Source organism: Zonotrichia leucophrys, chromosome 1A (assembly GCF_028769735.1).
Source record: "Zonotrichia leucophrys gambelii isolate GWCS_2022_RI chromosome 1A, RI_Zleu_2.0, whole genome shotgun sequence".
Taxonomy (NCBI): domain Eukaryota; kingdom Metazoa; phylum Chordata; class Aves; order Passeriformes; family Passerellidae; genus Zonotrichia; species Zonotrichia leucophrys.
The window spans coordinates 58,281,364-58,298,774 of record NC_088170.1 but is presented as its reverse complement, the minus strand read 5'-3'; the positions used below and the strand labels follow the sequence as shown (position 1 = coordinate 58,298,774).

General features: G+C 42.6%; 1 protein-coding gene across 1 annotated transcript in view; it reads left to right on the top strand.

Moving 5' to 3' along the window:
* Positions 1–10,943: 10,943 nt before the first annotated feature.
* PRKAR2B (protein kinase cAMP-dependent type II regulatory subunit beta) overlaps positions 10,944–17,411 on the top strand; it is a 75,259-nt gene continuing 68,791 nt past the window's right edge. Inside the window, exon 1 of the mRNA XM_064702853.1 lies at positions 10,944–11,476. Within this exon, the coding sequence (XP_064558923.1) occupies positions 11,149–11,476 (328 nt within the window). The 5' untranslated portion in view covers positions 10,944–11,148. The remainder of the gene's footprint in view (positions 11,477–17,411) is intronic.

Sequence of the window (17,411 nt, the reverse complement as noted above, 5' to 3'; positions counted from 1 at the left end):
TGTTCCTACCCTGCAGACCTGACATCCAGCTTGGCCAGTGTCAGCAGGGAACGCTGCTGCTGACACCAGATATGTGGCACACAGAGGGGCAGGCACAGAAAAGGTCTGCAAGGAGCCAGCCCTTCCTCCTGGCGTGCTATGGTGCTCCCTTCTCTCTACATCTGTGTTGAAAGAGCAAGAAATGGTGGACATTCACAAATGTCTCATCTCTGTAAGCACGGAGCAGATTTGCAGATGTCCTTGATCTGGGCATTCCCAGGACAGTCAAGGAGAGCAGTGCAACCCCAGCTTGTGTTCCTCCCCTGCCACCCCAGCTGCAGTGAGGACTGGGCTTCTTCATGTATCTCGATCCATGTGAAATTGATTCCATGGAGAGAACCATAAAACTGACCAGCACTTTATGGATTAAGTAAAAGATCTCAGCCCAGTGAGTATCACACTGGAAACTGGCCAGGGAGGTGGTGTGGCACTGATCACACACTGAGAATCTCTCTGTGTTCTCCATAATCATTATCCTATTTTAAAATAATGATAAGATCAGCTGGACCTTGCTGCCAGCTCCCACAGGACAATCTGGCTCTGTAATGTAAGTAAAAGAGTCTATCTGCTGTCTGCATCTTCCTCTTCTATTTCTGTTCAGGGTTAAATATCCATATTGCAGTCTTTCCAGAGAAGGAAAGGATAAAAAGCTGAGGACTTGCTTTGAAAGATGACTGGTCCTGTTAGAAAAATGATTGGTCAAGGGGAATTTTCTCATCCAAAGATCCCCACACTTGTGTGTCTGCACTCCTGTTACATTATTTCATCATCACCTTCAGAAAAATAATATCAAAATAAAGACCTGTTATTACAGATAGACAAAGGAATGCTTCATGGGTGACTCTTACCTTTCACAGTGATAGTTCTGGGGCAATTACACTTCCCTTTCTTTCTTATGGAAAGGGCAGATCTGCTGTTTGGAAGTTCTGCTGGTGTTTCTGCCCTAATGGCCTGGTTTAGGAATAGTTAGAATGTTTACAGTGGGACTACCAGAGGAATGTGGATTTTAAACCCACATGCTCATGCGAAGGGAGCTCAGGAAAATGGGAAGATCTGGTTTTGAGAAGCATGCAGATCCATATTGACTTTGTAAGCTGTCCTGTCTGCACAGACCCATATGAGCCATGGGGTCTTAGGATGCCTTATCCAATTGCTCATGACAGCCTATACAAATTGTGAGGAAAAAAAAGACTTGTCTTATTCTGAGAATCCAAAACTCAGACATATCTGACAGCCCAGACATGCTTCCAGGGACAAGCCTACAGCCCTTGCATTATTGATTATACCGACTTCTTTTTCCTTTTGTTTTTGCTTTGGGAGGAAGGATGCATTCTGCAGTTTATGCATAATGCAGATTTATCTTGTTATCAATTGACTTCGTAGATGATCTTTGTAAACAAGTACTTTGAAGGCTGACTGGAAGGGCAGCAGTGTCCCTGTCCTTGGTGGGAGCCCTTGGCCTTTCAGGGAAAGATGCTTTTGTCACAATGAAGTCTGTGGAAGCATCTGGACTGGGAGCTTCTTTTGACACTGCCACTTTGAGAGGCTCCTCTTCCATGCCACTTCATGGAAATTTGGCTCCCCACAAATGCCCAATTTCAAAATACTTGTTTTTCCTTCATGAGTTACAGGGCTCTGGAAGGCTGTGAGGTTGTCAAACCTTGAAAAGGCTAATTTTTGCCTGTTGCCATGGCCAATTAAAAAGCCTAGGCAATGGAAACATCGGAGGAGACTTGCTAAGGAAAACGTGTAACATTTGTAACCTTGCAGCCTTTCTCCCTGACTCATGGCCGCAGCAAAGGACCGCGGTTTCAAGATTTAGCCATGAGCTCAGACCCATGGAGAACCTTCTCACCTTCCTGCATCTCAGCAGTCCATGTGCCCTGCCAGCTGCTACCAAACCCATCTGCTTCTTGTCCAAGTTCCAGTAGGACAAAGCTGTGCCACCATCCAGATGGCAGGAGGATGATGGAGAAATCCAGAGGGCAAGGAAAGCACCCTGACCCTGGATCCTTGCTATGTGTCACAAGGGGTTAACAGCCCTCTCTGCAAGCAGTCAGGCCAAACCTCCAGGAACAAACTCACATTTGAGCTACCAGGTATAAATTGAGGCAGATGCAGCGGAAGCAGGAAGGACTACTGACCACAATGTCTGGCCTCAAGACCACACTTCTTCCTTTCCCTGTTTGTTTGAAGTCTATAATGGAGAACACTGTGAGATAAGAGCAGAGCATTTATGCAGATGTTATCGTGCAGGGTCTGTGGTGTTGTACTGAAGATGAGTCAGGGTTGGGGCACTTATTAAAATTTCCTTTAAACAGCACTGCAAGGAAGGTTTGGAGAGGTTTTCTTCAGTGGTGCCCTATTTATATGCAGAAGTGTCTGTGGCACTTTATAAAGGACTGTCCTAGGGCTGCACCTGTGTCTGAACATGAGAGTCCTTGACCAGGTCTTATGGCAATGATCTAATGGGGTGGTTTGTAGGGATGTAAGGACATTGTCAAGCTGATTTTAACACAAAAAATGAATTAATGAGAGAAAAAACCCTATCAAGTGAAAGTGACCTTAGGATGGAAAAGTATGACCTGGAAAGCACCATGCACATTTTAGTGTCTTTATTGACTATGGACCATGTCCTGATGGAGGTAGGTTGTCCTTTTGGGGCAGGTTCCACAGCCAAATCTGTTCTCTGGTACATCAGCTTGAACCTCTGTGTTGCTCCTTAGGCAATGGTTGTGCTGTAAATCAGAATCCAGGAGCTGGATGCATTCTGGCTGGCCCCAGCTCTGAGATGGTCCCTGAGGATTGACCTGCTGTGGATTTGGGCAGCCTCCAAATTGTCCTGCCAGGTAGGCCCAAAGAGGGGGATTTCAGCAGGGATTTCATCATCTCCCCAATAACTGCTGGGCTCTGATACATGCAGCAGAATCTGAACAAAGCAAGAATTCTGCCCCCAGCTGCCTCAGATGGTGGGAACATGAATAGTGGAAGACCCTGAAGTAGGAAGGAGGACCAATTGTAGGAAGCTTCTGCCAGTTTATGTGGCTGCCGTTCCAGCTCCACATATGTAACCACTGCCCTCACCAAATGGGTTCAGTAAGAGCAAGGAGTACTTACATGACAAAACGTGAAAAAGGGCTGTTGCAAAAGCACTTGAATCCAAAAAAAGCATACTTTGAAATAAATAAGGGGCATTGGGAAATTACATTCTGGCAACTGCACAAAGTGTGTGCATTTCCCATAGAACAGAATAAAAATAGATTGTGTCGAAAACAACGATAAAAAGCTCATGGGAATGCATGTCTGCCACAGTTTATATTCCACTCCTGGGGCTAAAGTTGGAATATTGAAAATGTGGTGCAATTATGAATTTTACTTTAAAAATGTAAATATTTCTGTTTCTTATAAAAGTATAAAAAATAATCACATACTTTCTTTGATGATCCATAAGTCTACACTAAATAGCCAATCTCAATTCACTGCAAGTCAGATGAGTTAAGATACTTACACTGCATTCATGGACAGATTAATATGATGGGATCTTTAGATTCTGCCAGAATAAAAACAGTAATGTCATGTAGAGACAAATGCATGTGTGTTTATTTATACAAGCACACACATACACTTATAGAGAGATACAAACAGTCTTTCTCTTCCAGAATCTTCCAGAATCCAGAATGTCCTGTAAAGGTCATTACATTTTGATTATTTTTTAATCAAATGCACATTCACAACTTTGTATAACCAAACTATCCTGAGACAAACTGAAGGCTTGAGACTCCAGTGCACAGCTCTGACACGTTGACATTTGTCCTTTAAGATCTGCTAGTTTGAATTAAGGTTTTTCTCTCAAATGTAGCTGTTCCAACTACAGGCACATGTCTTTCCTTACAGATTAGGCTGCAAGGCACCTGAACCCATCTTGGCTGATGCCTTTGGAACAATAAAGTGCCTGTCATACAGGCCAGCAGTACCTACCAAGCCCAGCTGTGTGCAGATGTGCAGAGACACCCAAACTGAGAAACATGTCAGGGTCAGAGTGTGGTTTTATTCACTAATGTTATTTTCAGTTTTCAGCAGGACAAAAGTCTGCAGAAACATTACCACTACATTAGGGCTCAAACCAAAGAAAATATTTCAGCTGGTGCCGTCTTTAACAAATACTTCTACAGAAGCTTTATTCCTCTTGCCAAGAATAACTAATAATTTCCTCAAGAATATAATGAGTAACAATTAAATCTATCAGAGAAAAAAACAAAACAAAACAACAAAATAGATGAACCAGAACAACCCCACACATTAAAATCCAAACCCACAAAACAAAAAAATAACCCAAACCAAAAGCCCAACAGTTCATGTTCACTGAAAAATTGCCTCTTCCCTAGAAGACATCACTTTCAGATGCCAGAGCTCTGTCTCCCTCCTTCTTGAAATTACCTCCCAAGAAACTGAAGTTCATTCTCTTAATGACTATTTTTAGGAACACTGACAGTTAATGAGAAACTCAAGGCATGGAATGGTAGTTTTCTTCTCCAACCAACAGCTATTTCTACTCATTTTCTCCCAGTTTTTGCCAAAGTAGATGATCTGAAAACTTCAGATCTAAGCTCAGAACTAATAGAAGAAGATTAGCAGGAAGAAAGTTCATTTTTCAAAAATTGTCAGATTTCTCATCTCCCTCAAGGAAAATGAAGCCAAGCTATCCATTCACTATCAGTCCTTTTCATTTAAATACAACCCAAGCATCCACGGCAGTGACTGTAGGTTTTCAAAAGCACATCTGTATAATGATTTTTTCTCTGGTGCTTCATACTTCAGAAGATCTAAGAATTACTGCATCTTTGGGTATTTGTGTGTTCCTCCAGTGACATGAAAGAGTTTGATTTTCCAAGAGAAGATGTTGAGCCATCCCTGATAAGCAAGACTGATGCTATTCTTTTCCATAGAGGTGCTACTAGACTATACAGACTGATATCCTTCATCCCTTAGATCATATAAGCCTCTTCTACTGAGCATGGTAACAAGTGCTTAGATGAACATTGAGAATTCTCCCAGTCTTTTCGCCTCAAGACATTTCCTTCAGCTTATGAATAATTCCTATGTCTCTTTTCTGCACATCTCCATGTCTCCATATTCTTTTGAACACACAAACACTATATCTGTACTTTTTTTTACTGGTCTTAAGAGTGCTTTATAAAGGAAAGATCTCTCACTCCTATTTTTGATCTCCCTCTTGAAACAAGCAAAAATCTCAATAGCCCCTCTGTCTGTAGAATTACACGAGAAAGTGAGTAAAGCTGTTTTTACATTCTGATCACTGAACTCTTCTAGAAACACTGCCTTCCAAGCTAAAATTCTTCCATTCTGTAGAAACCTCTTTCTTCTGAAGTCAATGACTTAATAAGGAGCTTGTAGAGTACGATTTTCTTTAAATGAACAAGTCATCCAGATCATTCCATGCTTCCCTGAGCTCAAGGACATCACTGTTCAACTGAGTTTTGTGTCATCTGGAAGTTATATCAGCAACATTTATATTTGCTCCCATGTGACTGCAGGAGGTGTTGAACAGAAGCAGCCTCCTGCCAATTCCTGGGGAACTTCTCCATCTGATGATGATTTTCTGTTGTTAGCTATTTGGAGAGATGTCTCTGTTAGCCATTTAACAGGTTGTCTTGACAGTGTATAGTGCCATTTTTATAAAATTTGTAAGGGCATCAAACGAAATAAGATCCTCAAAATAGATGAAGTTTACTACATCTACACTGTCATTTTATTTCATTGCTTTTAAAATGAGAAGGTTTACTTTTAATGACAAATTCAGCACTCACTATATTGACTTTAGAAACTCTAGTCACATTTTTCTGAAATTACAGGTGATTATGAGAGCCCAAATTGAGGCACATAAAAAGGAGCACTTTTCTAGGAGACAGCATCCTGTAGTTTCTGAATATCAAGGATGACAAACAACAGATTTCAATGGAAATCAACAGCTGTTCGTTTACTGAATAGTAACACTTGTAAACAGAACTTGTAATAGGTCACAAAGCTCATACTCCCTGGAAAATACAGTTTGGGGTGGAAAAGGACTAGGATGAGTGAAAAAGCAAGGGACTTGAGGTTAGAATATGTGATACTCTGCATTTCTTTTGAACATAATATCTCGGTAGATGAGGTGGATGGAACACTTGAATTCAGGACCAAGATAAGCCAGCTAGAATTTGAATTGCTGATAATCTGATACTCCTCCTCCTGAGCCATGACTTCTGCGCTCTTCTCCCTGACAGCATGATTCATCATCTCAGCTCTAATCAAGCATTTAATTCCACTGACTACAAAGCACTATAAGTGCCTAAAAGGTGATGGAAAGGAGAGGAAATGAACACTTGTTCCTGGGTTAGCAAGTGCCATTTTGTGTCAGGAAACTCCTCAAACTGTATATCTGGTTAAACTGATTGTGAATTGGTACTGAAAGTGGCAGGGGATGTTTCATTTACACTACTTTGCTGCTATTCTGCTTCTTCAGATGGATTTCTTCCATCCAAGTTTTGAACGTGGCCTTTCTGTTTGCTCAGGGAAAACCCTCATTGCCATAAATAATGCCAATTTTTCTTGAGTATGTAAATGCCTACTTGGTTCTTGCCATTCTAGATTTACTGTAGGCAGTTGGGGAGTTTAGGGGTTTGAATCCACAGAACAATAAGCACAGGCAGAATAAAAGATGTGAGATGGAGAAGATTCAGTTGAGGAAGAATCACAGGGAATATGTTAGAACTTCATTCATGCATTACAGGCACTAGTTTCTTATATTGTTTATAGAAGTGAATATTTTTCTGATAAAAAAATTTGGGTTTGTTAATGATTTTGTAATACAATAATGGTGACATTATTGTATTACAAATGGTGACATCATTCGAATGAGAAAAGTGTGAAACTATGGATCTACACAACTACAAGTTTTGTTATTGCTGGAAAATTTATTGCTGAGTGATTGTCATTAAAAGAGTTAGTTAAAAAATTCTGTAAGCAAGATTTGCCTACTAAGCCAGAAGGACCTGAGAAGGAAGAAAGAAAGTCAATAAAAAGTCAATTTTAAAGGTATTTTGGAAGATCAGTACATGATTGGTACATGATTATTCGTATGAGCTGTGGTTGTTCTAAACTTACATACCAACTATCGCTCAGTCAAGAATAGATAGATAAAAAGAAGGAAGAAAAAACATTACCTTATAGCTGACAAGATTTTGAAGTAAATATAAGACATGTTGGGATTTGAAGATGACTTCTGGGCAGCAGCTTTTTTGGCATGCAGTATGCAAAGTGCATCTTTATCTGAAATTTCAAAACCCTGGACAAAAGATTTGTGATAACACAAATCAAACTGGAAATTTAGGGAGTAACACCTTCCGAACACAAATGTGAGTATTTTCCTACTATCCTGCATTAGGCAGAGGGCCGTGTGTTTCTCCAGTACAATATGAACTCTTTCCATGGAGAACCACTGTGTTGCCAAATTGAGAGAGACTGTTACAGATGATGAGATCAGGATCCCTTCTTTCTGGGCTAGCTGTGCAGCTGGTGGTGCAAGGACACAGTAGTAACAGTCCCTCTTGCCTGACAGAGGTAACAAAGGGCAGGATTTAAAGGCTGGTACTCCACTGGTGTGCTTGCCAAGTCACTTTGCTCAGGGGAGAGAGGGCTTTAGCCTGGTGCACACCCCAGATGTTCAGCGCACACCTCTGCCCCTCTGTACAGGGCCCCTCAGCGGGGCTGTTCAGCAGCAGCTCTTGGGAAGGACTGGCGAAAAATATTCTTATCAGGCAAAACATTGGGAGCTGGCAGAAAAAAACAGGCTTGTAGTTGGATGGTGGATGGACTTTGTTAGGTCAAGTTTACTAAATTTACTAAATTTGCATTGCCCCTGGTAAAGACAAAGCTTGAAAGTCTAAAACTCATCTGTTCTGCACTCCGCTCATTGTCCTCCATGTGATCAGAAAATATCTCATTCTCTGAGCTCTGACAAAGTATTCCCAGCCACTGTCTGGAATTGTCCTGTGGGAGACTATTGCTATTTCTCACCTGTTAGCTCTAATCACCTAGTTTCTCACTGCTCAAACCAGGTGAAGGGACAAGAATGACATGCAAAACAGGTAAGCAGTGTGTTATGAAAACTGCATCTATTGGCTAGGAGGAAAGGAGATAGCAAAGTCTTTGGGTTATTTCCTTGGGAATTGTGAGGCGAATATTCTGCCTAATCCTTTTTCAGTACAGAAGGATTTCTGTAGGTTGTATATTCTCTTTCTTTTAAAGAAGATATTTACAGCTGAACTAGAATGGCACACAAAAATTAGTAGTAACTAATGAAACTCATTGGAGAGGTGTGAAGCAATACTCTATCTAACTGTTCATTCTGCTAGACATAACACATATTTTCGACAGCTGTCCTCCTTATGAGGATTTAAAAGCAATTTAAATATCAATACAAAGTCTTTGGAACAGAAAGCATCTAAGGAAACTAGATGACACCAACTTGAACTACAAAGTTTGCTGCCATCCTTTGAGGTACACAAACCTCAAGGTAAGTTTCTCAGACACAAATGTTTTGGTCTGTTTTGAAACATTTTTAGAAAGAAGCATTTTTTAGAGTTCTGCCACTTAGGAATCTCTTATTCAAATTATCTGAGTTTTGCATAAAAACATCAAAGGCTGGCTCTTGAGGATGTCTTCAGAGAAGTGATCTCATTTTAAGTCTGGGAGTATGAGAGTCTGACAAAGTAGGGGAGTCCTTGATTAGATGGCAAAAGACACTATGCTGCTGGTAAATTCCTAGAAAAAAAGGACTGCCTTTTTTGGGTATGAGAAAACCTCAGGGATGACATCTCTTCTAATCCTGGAAGACTCCATTAAATGGAATATTATATGCTCACAGGACACCTAGTGCCTTCCAGGCACTAATTACTAACACTTCTCTTCCTGGGAGCTTCCTCAAAGCTTAGGTATGCCTCAGCCTGGTCACAAACAGATCAATCCTATCAGTGGTGTGAGAAGGTTTTTAAGCTCCCGAACTTGTGAATGAGCCCATCTGGCATTTCTAGCTGAGCCACCCTGCAGAGTGACCAAGCTCTGCACGTGTCCATGGTGTTCAGGTGTCAGCTCTCCTGCTGCACTTGGTTCTCAGCCATTTTAATGAAGGGGCTGTGCTGCACCAGCAGTGCTTCCACAGCAGCTATGGTCAGAGCATGCCAGCACTGCAGCCTGGCATCAAGGGGGGTGTGCTGGCAGCCCCCCGGACACTGCAGCAGTTCTCAGAGCCTGATATCACAGCAACCTTCTGCAGTCCAGGGAGAACTCCTTGTCTGCCCCCAGATGACTTAGCTTGACTTTGAAGAGGTTCCTCAAGCAGGACAGTGCTAAAGAACAGCGAATTGAACTTCAAAAAAGTACTTTATAATGGCCTCCAGTGTAAAATGAAGCTACAAGATGTTGCTCAAAGGTATTCCACAGCTCAACCTGCAGAGGTGCCTCCTGCCTGTTACAGGGCAGCAATATCACCCACGCAAGCATGGTTTGCTCACTTCACTAATTTACCTGGTCTGTAACACTTTGAAGATCCAACTTGTGAACCAAGCTCCATTTGAAAACACATACACAACCAGAACTGTGTTCCATTTGGAAATTAATTCAATTTAAAGCTTTAGATATCCCTATCTGTGTGAAAAGTGTCACAGAGATGGCTGTATTTTGCTGTCACCTTATTTTTTCGAGGTCAGGTTTTTGAGTATCTTGCTACTACAAACTCACATTTGACTGCTTATCTCGCCCTAAGCCCTTATGAAGCTCATTGCAAGACCATTTGAGCAATGCTGAATGTTTAATGAAATCAATTATCAAACAGCCATGTTGTCGCAGCCTTAGACATTTTAGCAGTTAATTTGCTTGATGCATAAAAATAAGACTCCAGCTGGAGTCTCTCTGGAACCCCAATACATTGGCCAGTGTTCAGAGGTGATAACAAACCTGAGGGGGGATGCGGTTCTCATGCATTCCACGGACCTCATTTTCAAGAAGCGTTTAGTGAAGCATTGAAAAACATGGCACCCGTAATTGCTGCTTACTCCACTTAAAACATTTAAGCTTCCTGGTGATGACAAGCAGCACCCACTTACCACTGCGCTAAGTAGTCTCTGCAGCATGGCTTGGAAGAGCGTCTACGCTGAGCGTTGGCACTCAGCAGTGTTTAAACTGGACTTCTTCCCCCATTTTTAAACTATTGTTTCTTTCTCCAGCTAAATTTTTCGTGGACCTTAAACAATCAGTTGGCAAACAGGATGCTCTTGCTAGCACCACATCATCCCTCCCATCCTAAATAATATAGATGAATATAAATCGACAGCACTTCTATGCGTATAAATGATGTGCAGAAGAGCTTTAAGGTGGTGCATGGCCGTGAAAAAGCACAGCAGTAACCAGCTATGAGATGCTACATGCACTGCGGTCCTTCCCTGAGCGAGGCCGTGTCCGCTCACCGGGAATCCCCGCCGCTCGCCAGGGCGGATGCTCGGACACCCCGCAGGGAGAAGGCGCTCAATGCCTGGGTCCCCGGCAGCCCGGGGGCGGCGGGGCCGTGTCCCGGCAGGGCAGCCCGTGCGGGGGCAGAGATGCGCTGCCCTGCGCCGTGCCCTGTGCCATGCCATGCCGTGCCATGCCGTGCCGTGCCGTGCCGTGCCCTCGGCGCGGCCCCGCGGCTCCCGGCGGCGCGGGCGGGGCGCGGCGGCCGCAGTCCCCGGCGGGAGGTTGTCATGGTTTCCCGGGTCACATGTGCGCGAGGTTCCCCCGGCGCGGGGGGAGGAGGCGCCGCCGCCGCCGCCGAGGCTGCCGGAGCCGCTGCCCCCCGCGGGCCCGCCCCCCGCCCGCTCCCACCTGCGCCGCGCCCGCCCCTTCCCGCTGCCCACGGGCGATCCGCCGGGCGCGCCTCGTCCCCCGGGCCGCCGACCCCCGGCCCCGGGCTCTCCCCCCCTTCTCCTCCTCCTCCTCCTTCTCCTCCTTCTCCTCTCCCCTTCCCCTCACCCTCCCCCTTCCTGGCCGGGCTGCGCCCCCCCGGCCGGCCCCGGCATGAGCATCTCCATCCCGGCGGGGCTGACGGAGCTGCTGCAGGGCTTCACGGTAGAGGTGCTGCGGAGCCAGCCCGGGGACCTGCTGGAGTTTGCCCTCCAGTACTTCGGGCGCCTCAAGGAGGAGGCGGCGACGTCCAAGGATGCGGCGGAGAAGGAGCCGAGCGGCCGCAGAGCGGGCACCGGCCATGACAGGGGCGCTCAGCCGCCGCGCCGGGGCCCCCCCGACGCCCGCGGGGTCAACTTCGCCGAGGAGCCCATGCAGACCGACTCCGAGAGCGGCGAGGACGAGCAGCCGCCGCCGCCGCCGCCGCCGCAGCAGTTCCCGGGTAAGGCTCCCCCGCCTCGCCGGGCCCGGGGCTGGGGGCGCGGGGCGGCTCCCGCGGCCGCCCGGGCTCAGGTGCGCGGCCGGCGGCGATGGGGGTCCCGGCCGGATGGGGGTCCCGGCCGGATGGGGGTCCCGGCGGGGATGGGGGTCCGGGCAGGGTGGGGGTCCCGGCGGTGTGGGGGTCCCGGGCCGCCCGGGGGCGGCGGAGCGCGGGCTCGGGCAGCGGCCGCACGGCGGGCACGGACCTCCCGCGCTGACGCCAGAGAGCGGGGCCCGCGGGAGCGTTCCCGTATCCCGCGGCAAACTTTAACCTCCCGGGCTTCCCCCGGTGCTCCTGGTGCTGGTGTTTGGCATACAAGTATCACCGGCTGCATCGCTTGGAGCGTGTGAGCCGGTAATAGACTAGCAAAGAGCTGCCTGTACATTTCTTTTTTATAGGAGAAAATCTGCATTCCGTAATTAGTGCAAGGGTATGTCTGCCTCAGAAAACACCTCTCATGGACATGTTGCTGTATTCATGCACTTGGTTAGGCATTTGCGTAGATGCGCTTATATGTGTTTTAGAAAGTAGAGCACAATTTAAAACATAATTTCTTCCTGAAAGCCAGAGTGAAATTTTCTGCATTTAGAAGGGCCTGTGGAACAAGTGTTGCTGTGACAGCAAAGAACATTTGCAGTATCTTTGTGGTTGAAGGTAACACCGATCTACACGAAGCTAATGACACCTTTATCTTTGTGTGGCTGACAGGTTTTATTTCGAGACTGTGTCAATCCATCTGCTGGTGTGGGTTACAGGATGGGTAGGAGCTGCCTCTGAAGTGCTTTGTCTTTGTGTCATGAGCAGGCTGACTGAAGGGTCAGTCAGTAAAGGTTAGATGGAGAAGAGGAAAGCGTCCAAGCATCTTTATCTTTTTTTTTTTTTGAGGATAGCCTGAAGTGTACCTCATCAGATCATCCAAGCAGTCATCCCCCCGAGTCGTGCTGGAGGTAGATTTACTTAGCAGAGTACAGAAGGCAGTTGTTTGCTAGTTGAATTTCAGGGCGGGTTTTTAAATGATGTGTTGTATGCGTTTCATCAGGAAATGTAGATAAACAAGTGGGCGTTTAAGAAGTGGGTAAGTTTTCAAAATGCTTCATGTTACCCCATACGACAGTCGCCATTCTTTTCATCTGTTCTTTGCTGCTATACCCACGTGTATTTAATGAGAAATTGAATCTGTCAATCAGGTTCTGCAGATTTATGAGGCAGTTATTAAACTCTAATGCTGATTATGTGAGATTAGTAGAAATTTGAAGATTTGCTGTCTTTGAAAACTGAAATGGTCGTAATGTGGAAGAAGTAAATTATTATCTTAATTCACTAACACTAGATGTGGTTTTTCAAACATTAATTATTCTAACACAAATCAATCTCATTAGTAAATGGAAAACTGGAATGTTGTATGGAGGGAAGTGCAGAAAAGTAGTTTTATTTATTAATGTATATGTTTTACACACCTGTAGCTTTACAGGGTGCTCTAAGAAGCTTTCTAAGATTTTTGAATGAATACCAGTAATCAAGATTCTTTTGACAGTCATTTTGTTGTGATTGTGAAGAGAGAAAACCATTATTGTCAATATTCTCATTAAGAGACCTGTTAGAATCTCTTAGTTTGATGAATTGATTTTCTTGTTTGACAACACCCCTTTAAAATACCACATTTTTAAGCCTAATATATTTTGAACGTTTAATTGTGTTATGGTTTGTATATTCTGTCAGTTCAAATAATTATTAATTAAAGGAAACAAAAAATGAAAATATTTATGAAGCCACATGAAGGTTAATAAGAAGTAACTCATGGTAAATGATTACTAATAATGTGCTTGTGTATGGTGTGCATTGTGCAGGAGTGTGTATTTTAAATTCAAATTTTATGTCTGCCCTGAATATATTCTTCAAAGGTAACATAACAGTGCATCCACTCAGCCTTTTCTTAATAACTGGAGGCATAAAGGCTTGTACTCAAATATTTGTCTAATGGGTTTACATACCAATTTAAAAGCATGTTTCTTCTATGATTTTGCACTCTCTTTCTAGAAGTAGTAATTCTTAAGAACTGAAGTTTGGGGGAAGTTTAAATTTTTTTTGCCTTTATCAATATTAAACTTCTTCTGTATAGCAAATTTGTCCTGTTTGCATGCTTAGGAGAGGGCAGTAAATTTGAAAAGCTGATAGGCAAATGTAAAATGAAAACCTCTGTGAGGGAGGTCAGACCTGTGGTGGTATCTTTCCTTTGCTAAAGCCATACATTTGAAATATCAAACTGACAGTATTCCTTAATTAATTCAACCAGAGCATTGTTGAGCTCTCACTGTAAATGCTCCAAACCTATTTTTTTCCCTACCACATATTTCTAAATACCTACAAGCACTGCAGTTGAACTCTGTCAGTATTAGTTTTGTCCTTGAAATGTATTTTGGAAGGTACATGAGCATTATCCTGTTTCAGAAATGATGAGCTGAGGCATAAGCTGTGTTAAAAAGAAAAAAACCCTGTACACAGGATTAAGAGTTATATCTGAACCTTGAATTAAACTCTGTTTGGGTCTCTGCTGTGTCCATTACCTCACTGCAGAAATCACATAAAGGTGAAAGCAGTTACCTTGTCTGGAGGGAGAACCTTGTTGTATTGGTATCATAGTTTGAATTGGCACCTGGAGTTAAGGTGACCTCAGAAATTACATTCTTTATGTTCAGAGCATTTAGATTATCCCCTTTGGAACACACAGTTTAATTTGGCAATGTTTTTCAGGTTTTCTGGTTGATTCGTATGTTTGATTTTCCTAAAAAAAAAATTTAATTGTACTACATGGGTGTATTGGCATTAATCAGTTACAACAACTAATTCATACTAAAAAAAAAAAATAGCAGACACTAAATTGAATAGGAAATCTGCATAAAAATGAGCCCTATTTTAGAAAATTTGTCTAACTTTTAGCAGGTCTGAAGTACATATTAAGATTTATTATACTGTGTCTGCAAAATTTGAAAATGCTCATTGGATTATTTGTTCTTTCTACAGTGACTATGCTTTTCTTTTGACATTACTACGTAATGTTGATTTGCAACTTTTTTTTGATGGGCAATAACCTATGTAACCTGTATCAGTTGTTTTAAAATATTTGCCATAGATAAAAATTTGCATTTCATCTAGCCTTAATATGAATTAGGAGTTTTTTGCAGTAGCATTGCTGTTCTTTAAACTCAAAAATTATAGTGCTGTATGTATCATTTGGCAAGACATAGCTTCTGTTTATTTTTCTTTTGTTTTGCTTTACTTCAGTTTGTTTTGGTGTCTTTCTCAGATAGTGGTGTATTTTAACAGGAAAATACTACAGCTGTCCCTCTCCTCCCCCGTGTGCTTCTGTTGGTGTGTTGGTTGCTTTGAGTTCCCTCTTTGAAAACTTGAGCTAGAAAATGCAAGTCTATATCTCAGCTTAACTCACTGATTGTGCCTAAATAAAATGAGATCACTATTTAGGTAAAACATACATCTTCTACCTTACAATGCCATTTTAAAGGCATGTCTTTATTTTAGTTTATTGCTTTAGTCTGAAGTGCTTTACAGATGTACTGTTCATAGAAATTTTGAAATAATAGGTAAATTGTAGAAACCAGAAAAAACTGTACACAACTACAATTGTGTCGTGTAGGTAATGGGTAGATTAGAGCAGTGGAAGAGGTCTGTAAGGACAAAGGAGCAATATAAAAATACATACAAGTTGTAGTTGGATATCCTTACATCAAGGACTGTATAGAAAAGCATGGGAATTTCTTATAAATGTGTATCCTCAAACCAAAATCTGCAATATGATGGATAATAGCTGAAATCACTACCATCTGATATGTACTTAGCCAACCTTAGAAATGAAGTTTTAATAATTTCTGCAGTCACTCTTTTGAAATACACAAAGAAGTAAATCACTATTTGTGTGGTTACAAGGACAAACCCAATTGGAGCCTTCCAGCCACAGACCAGTCCCTTGGGAGCGTGGCATTGTTGGAGCACTCCTTGGCAAGGCTGTGGGACAGATCTCCTTGCAATTTCCTAGGTTATGCCTGCTGTCTAACAGGGAAAAACATGTGCAAATTAAGCATTCAGGGTGGGTGTTTGGGAAGAAGATGGATTCTGTGAGGGAAAAGAATTCCAGCTGCAAGAATTCGGTGCCTTGCTGGTCCAGTGGGTCTTGGTCAGGGGTTGGCTACTGGCTGCTCTTCTCTATTAGTGTACACAGTCACAAACCCACAAAGCTTTCTATCCTGGCTGTAAATCTTTTAAAAAATGCAGATTTTTGAAATAATGGTTTCCAGTATTTTTGACTGGAGCAAACTAAAATATTTTCTTTCTACTAATGGTTATTTTTGAGAGTAAACCCTTGCAAGTTGGCAGTTGTTTGTTTGTTTTTTTAATTCCTTAATCTCACACAGGTGTTTTATTCAAGTTGGGAGGTTTGTCATCAAAAAACTTAGTTTGACAAAATTACAAGCAACTAGAAATGTGAAGTTGTAGTATGTACCATTTAGTAGCCTTTGTTGGTAGGACTATGACTCCCTTTCAGACATGTATCAACTTGTGATTGTAGATAAAAGGAATACTTTTGACACAACCATTTTAAAAAAAAAAAGTATGTTTATATTAATAATTTACTTGAAATGATAGCATCCTCCACTCAAAAAATATTTTTGCATCCCTGCTCAAAATTAAGCATGAATGAGTGGAAGTGTCTCTGCTGGCTAATATTTTGTTGAATAATTTTTTTATTATTCAACAATAAATAAAGTGTATTGAAGAGAAGCAGGAGGAAGTTCCAAAGACCTACGGACAGAAAGATAGTAGAACTATACCAAAAATATTTCAATTTGTCTTCAGCTTCTTTTTTGCTAAAGAAACAACGTGGAGATAATTTTGGCTGACTATTCAGCTTGGAAAAAGAGAACAGCATTAATTCAGGATGTATAGGAAGACATAAAATTTTGCTGGCATGGGTTTGTAGTGATTGCATTATGAATTATAAACTATAAGCAATGTCAGTACTAAAGTTTGCACAGCAATGCTCAGTTTCTTGCTTGTGTCATGTCTGTTTCAAAGGAAAACCTGCTTCCTCAGGACCTCTCTAGGAATATTGTTTCACTCGCTGGCTTCATTTCAGTTGCCCAAAGAAACCTTATAGTTTTTGTTCCCTGTGTTTACTCCTGTTTATGCATTTAAGTGAATGTAAAAAACCAATTTATTTCTCTGCTTGGTGAAGAGAATAAAGATTAATCTGTGGACATTAAGAGAGTGTGTGTTTTTTAGAAAGCCCTCCCACAGCACAATGACCTAGTGCTTGTAACCTGCACTGAGGTGCTTCATGCCTCTGTCAGAAGTTAAGCTTGATTTAATATCTGTATATCTCATGGTTTATCCCAAGTCTGTTATGCAGAAGTGTTGCATTGTGTTCTCTGGTTCTGTCCAGTTACCTCAGTCTCTGCAAAATGTCCCTAAACAGTCAAATCTCTGCAGACTTATTGGCCTTAGCTGCTCCTGTAAATCTGGAACATATGGTTTGGAAATCACACATTTAGGTCACAAGGTACAGATTAGTCAAGGTACAGGCTGCTGCTGCACTTCTGGTTTTCAGATATCAAAGATGACATCTAGATTGGGAAATTTCATTTGTTGGGACAATGATGAAAGAAGCAAGAAGGCAAGGTGGAAGGCAGGACATGGAGGAGGAAAAGGAGTCAGTGTGTGGTAAGGAAAATACAAAGGTAAAAACAAGAGGTGGGAGGAGATGCAGAGCTGAGGTAAGGGGAGAAAGACAAAAGAATAGACGGCACATGTGAGAAAGCACATGAAATTCTCCACCCTTGTTTTTCTACCCAGCTATAGCCCTGCTGTCCCAAATTTATATCCT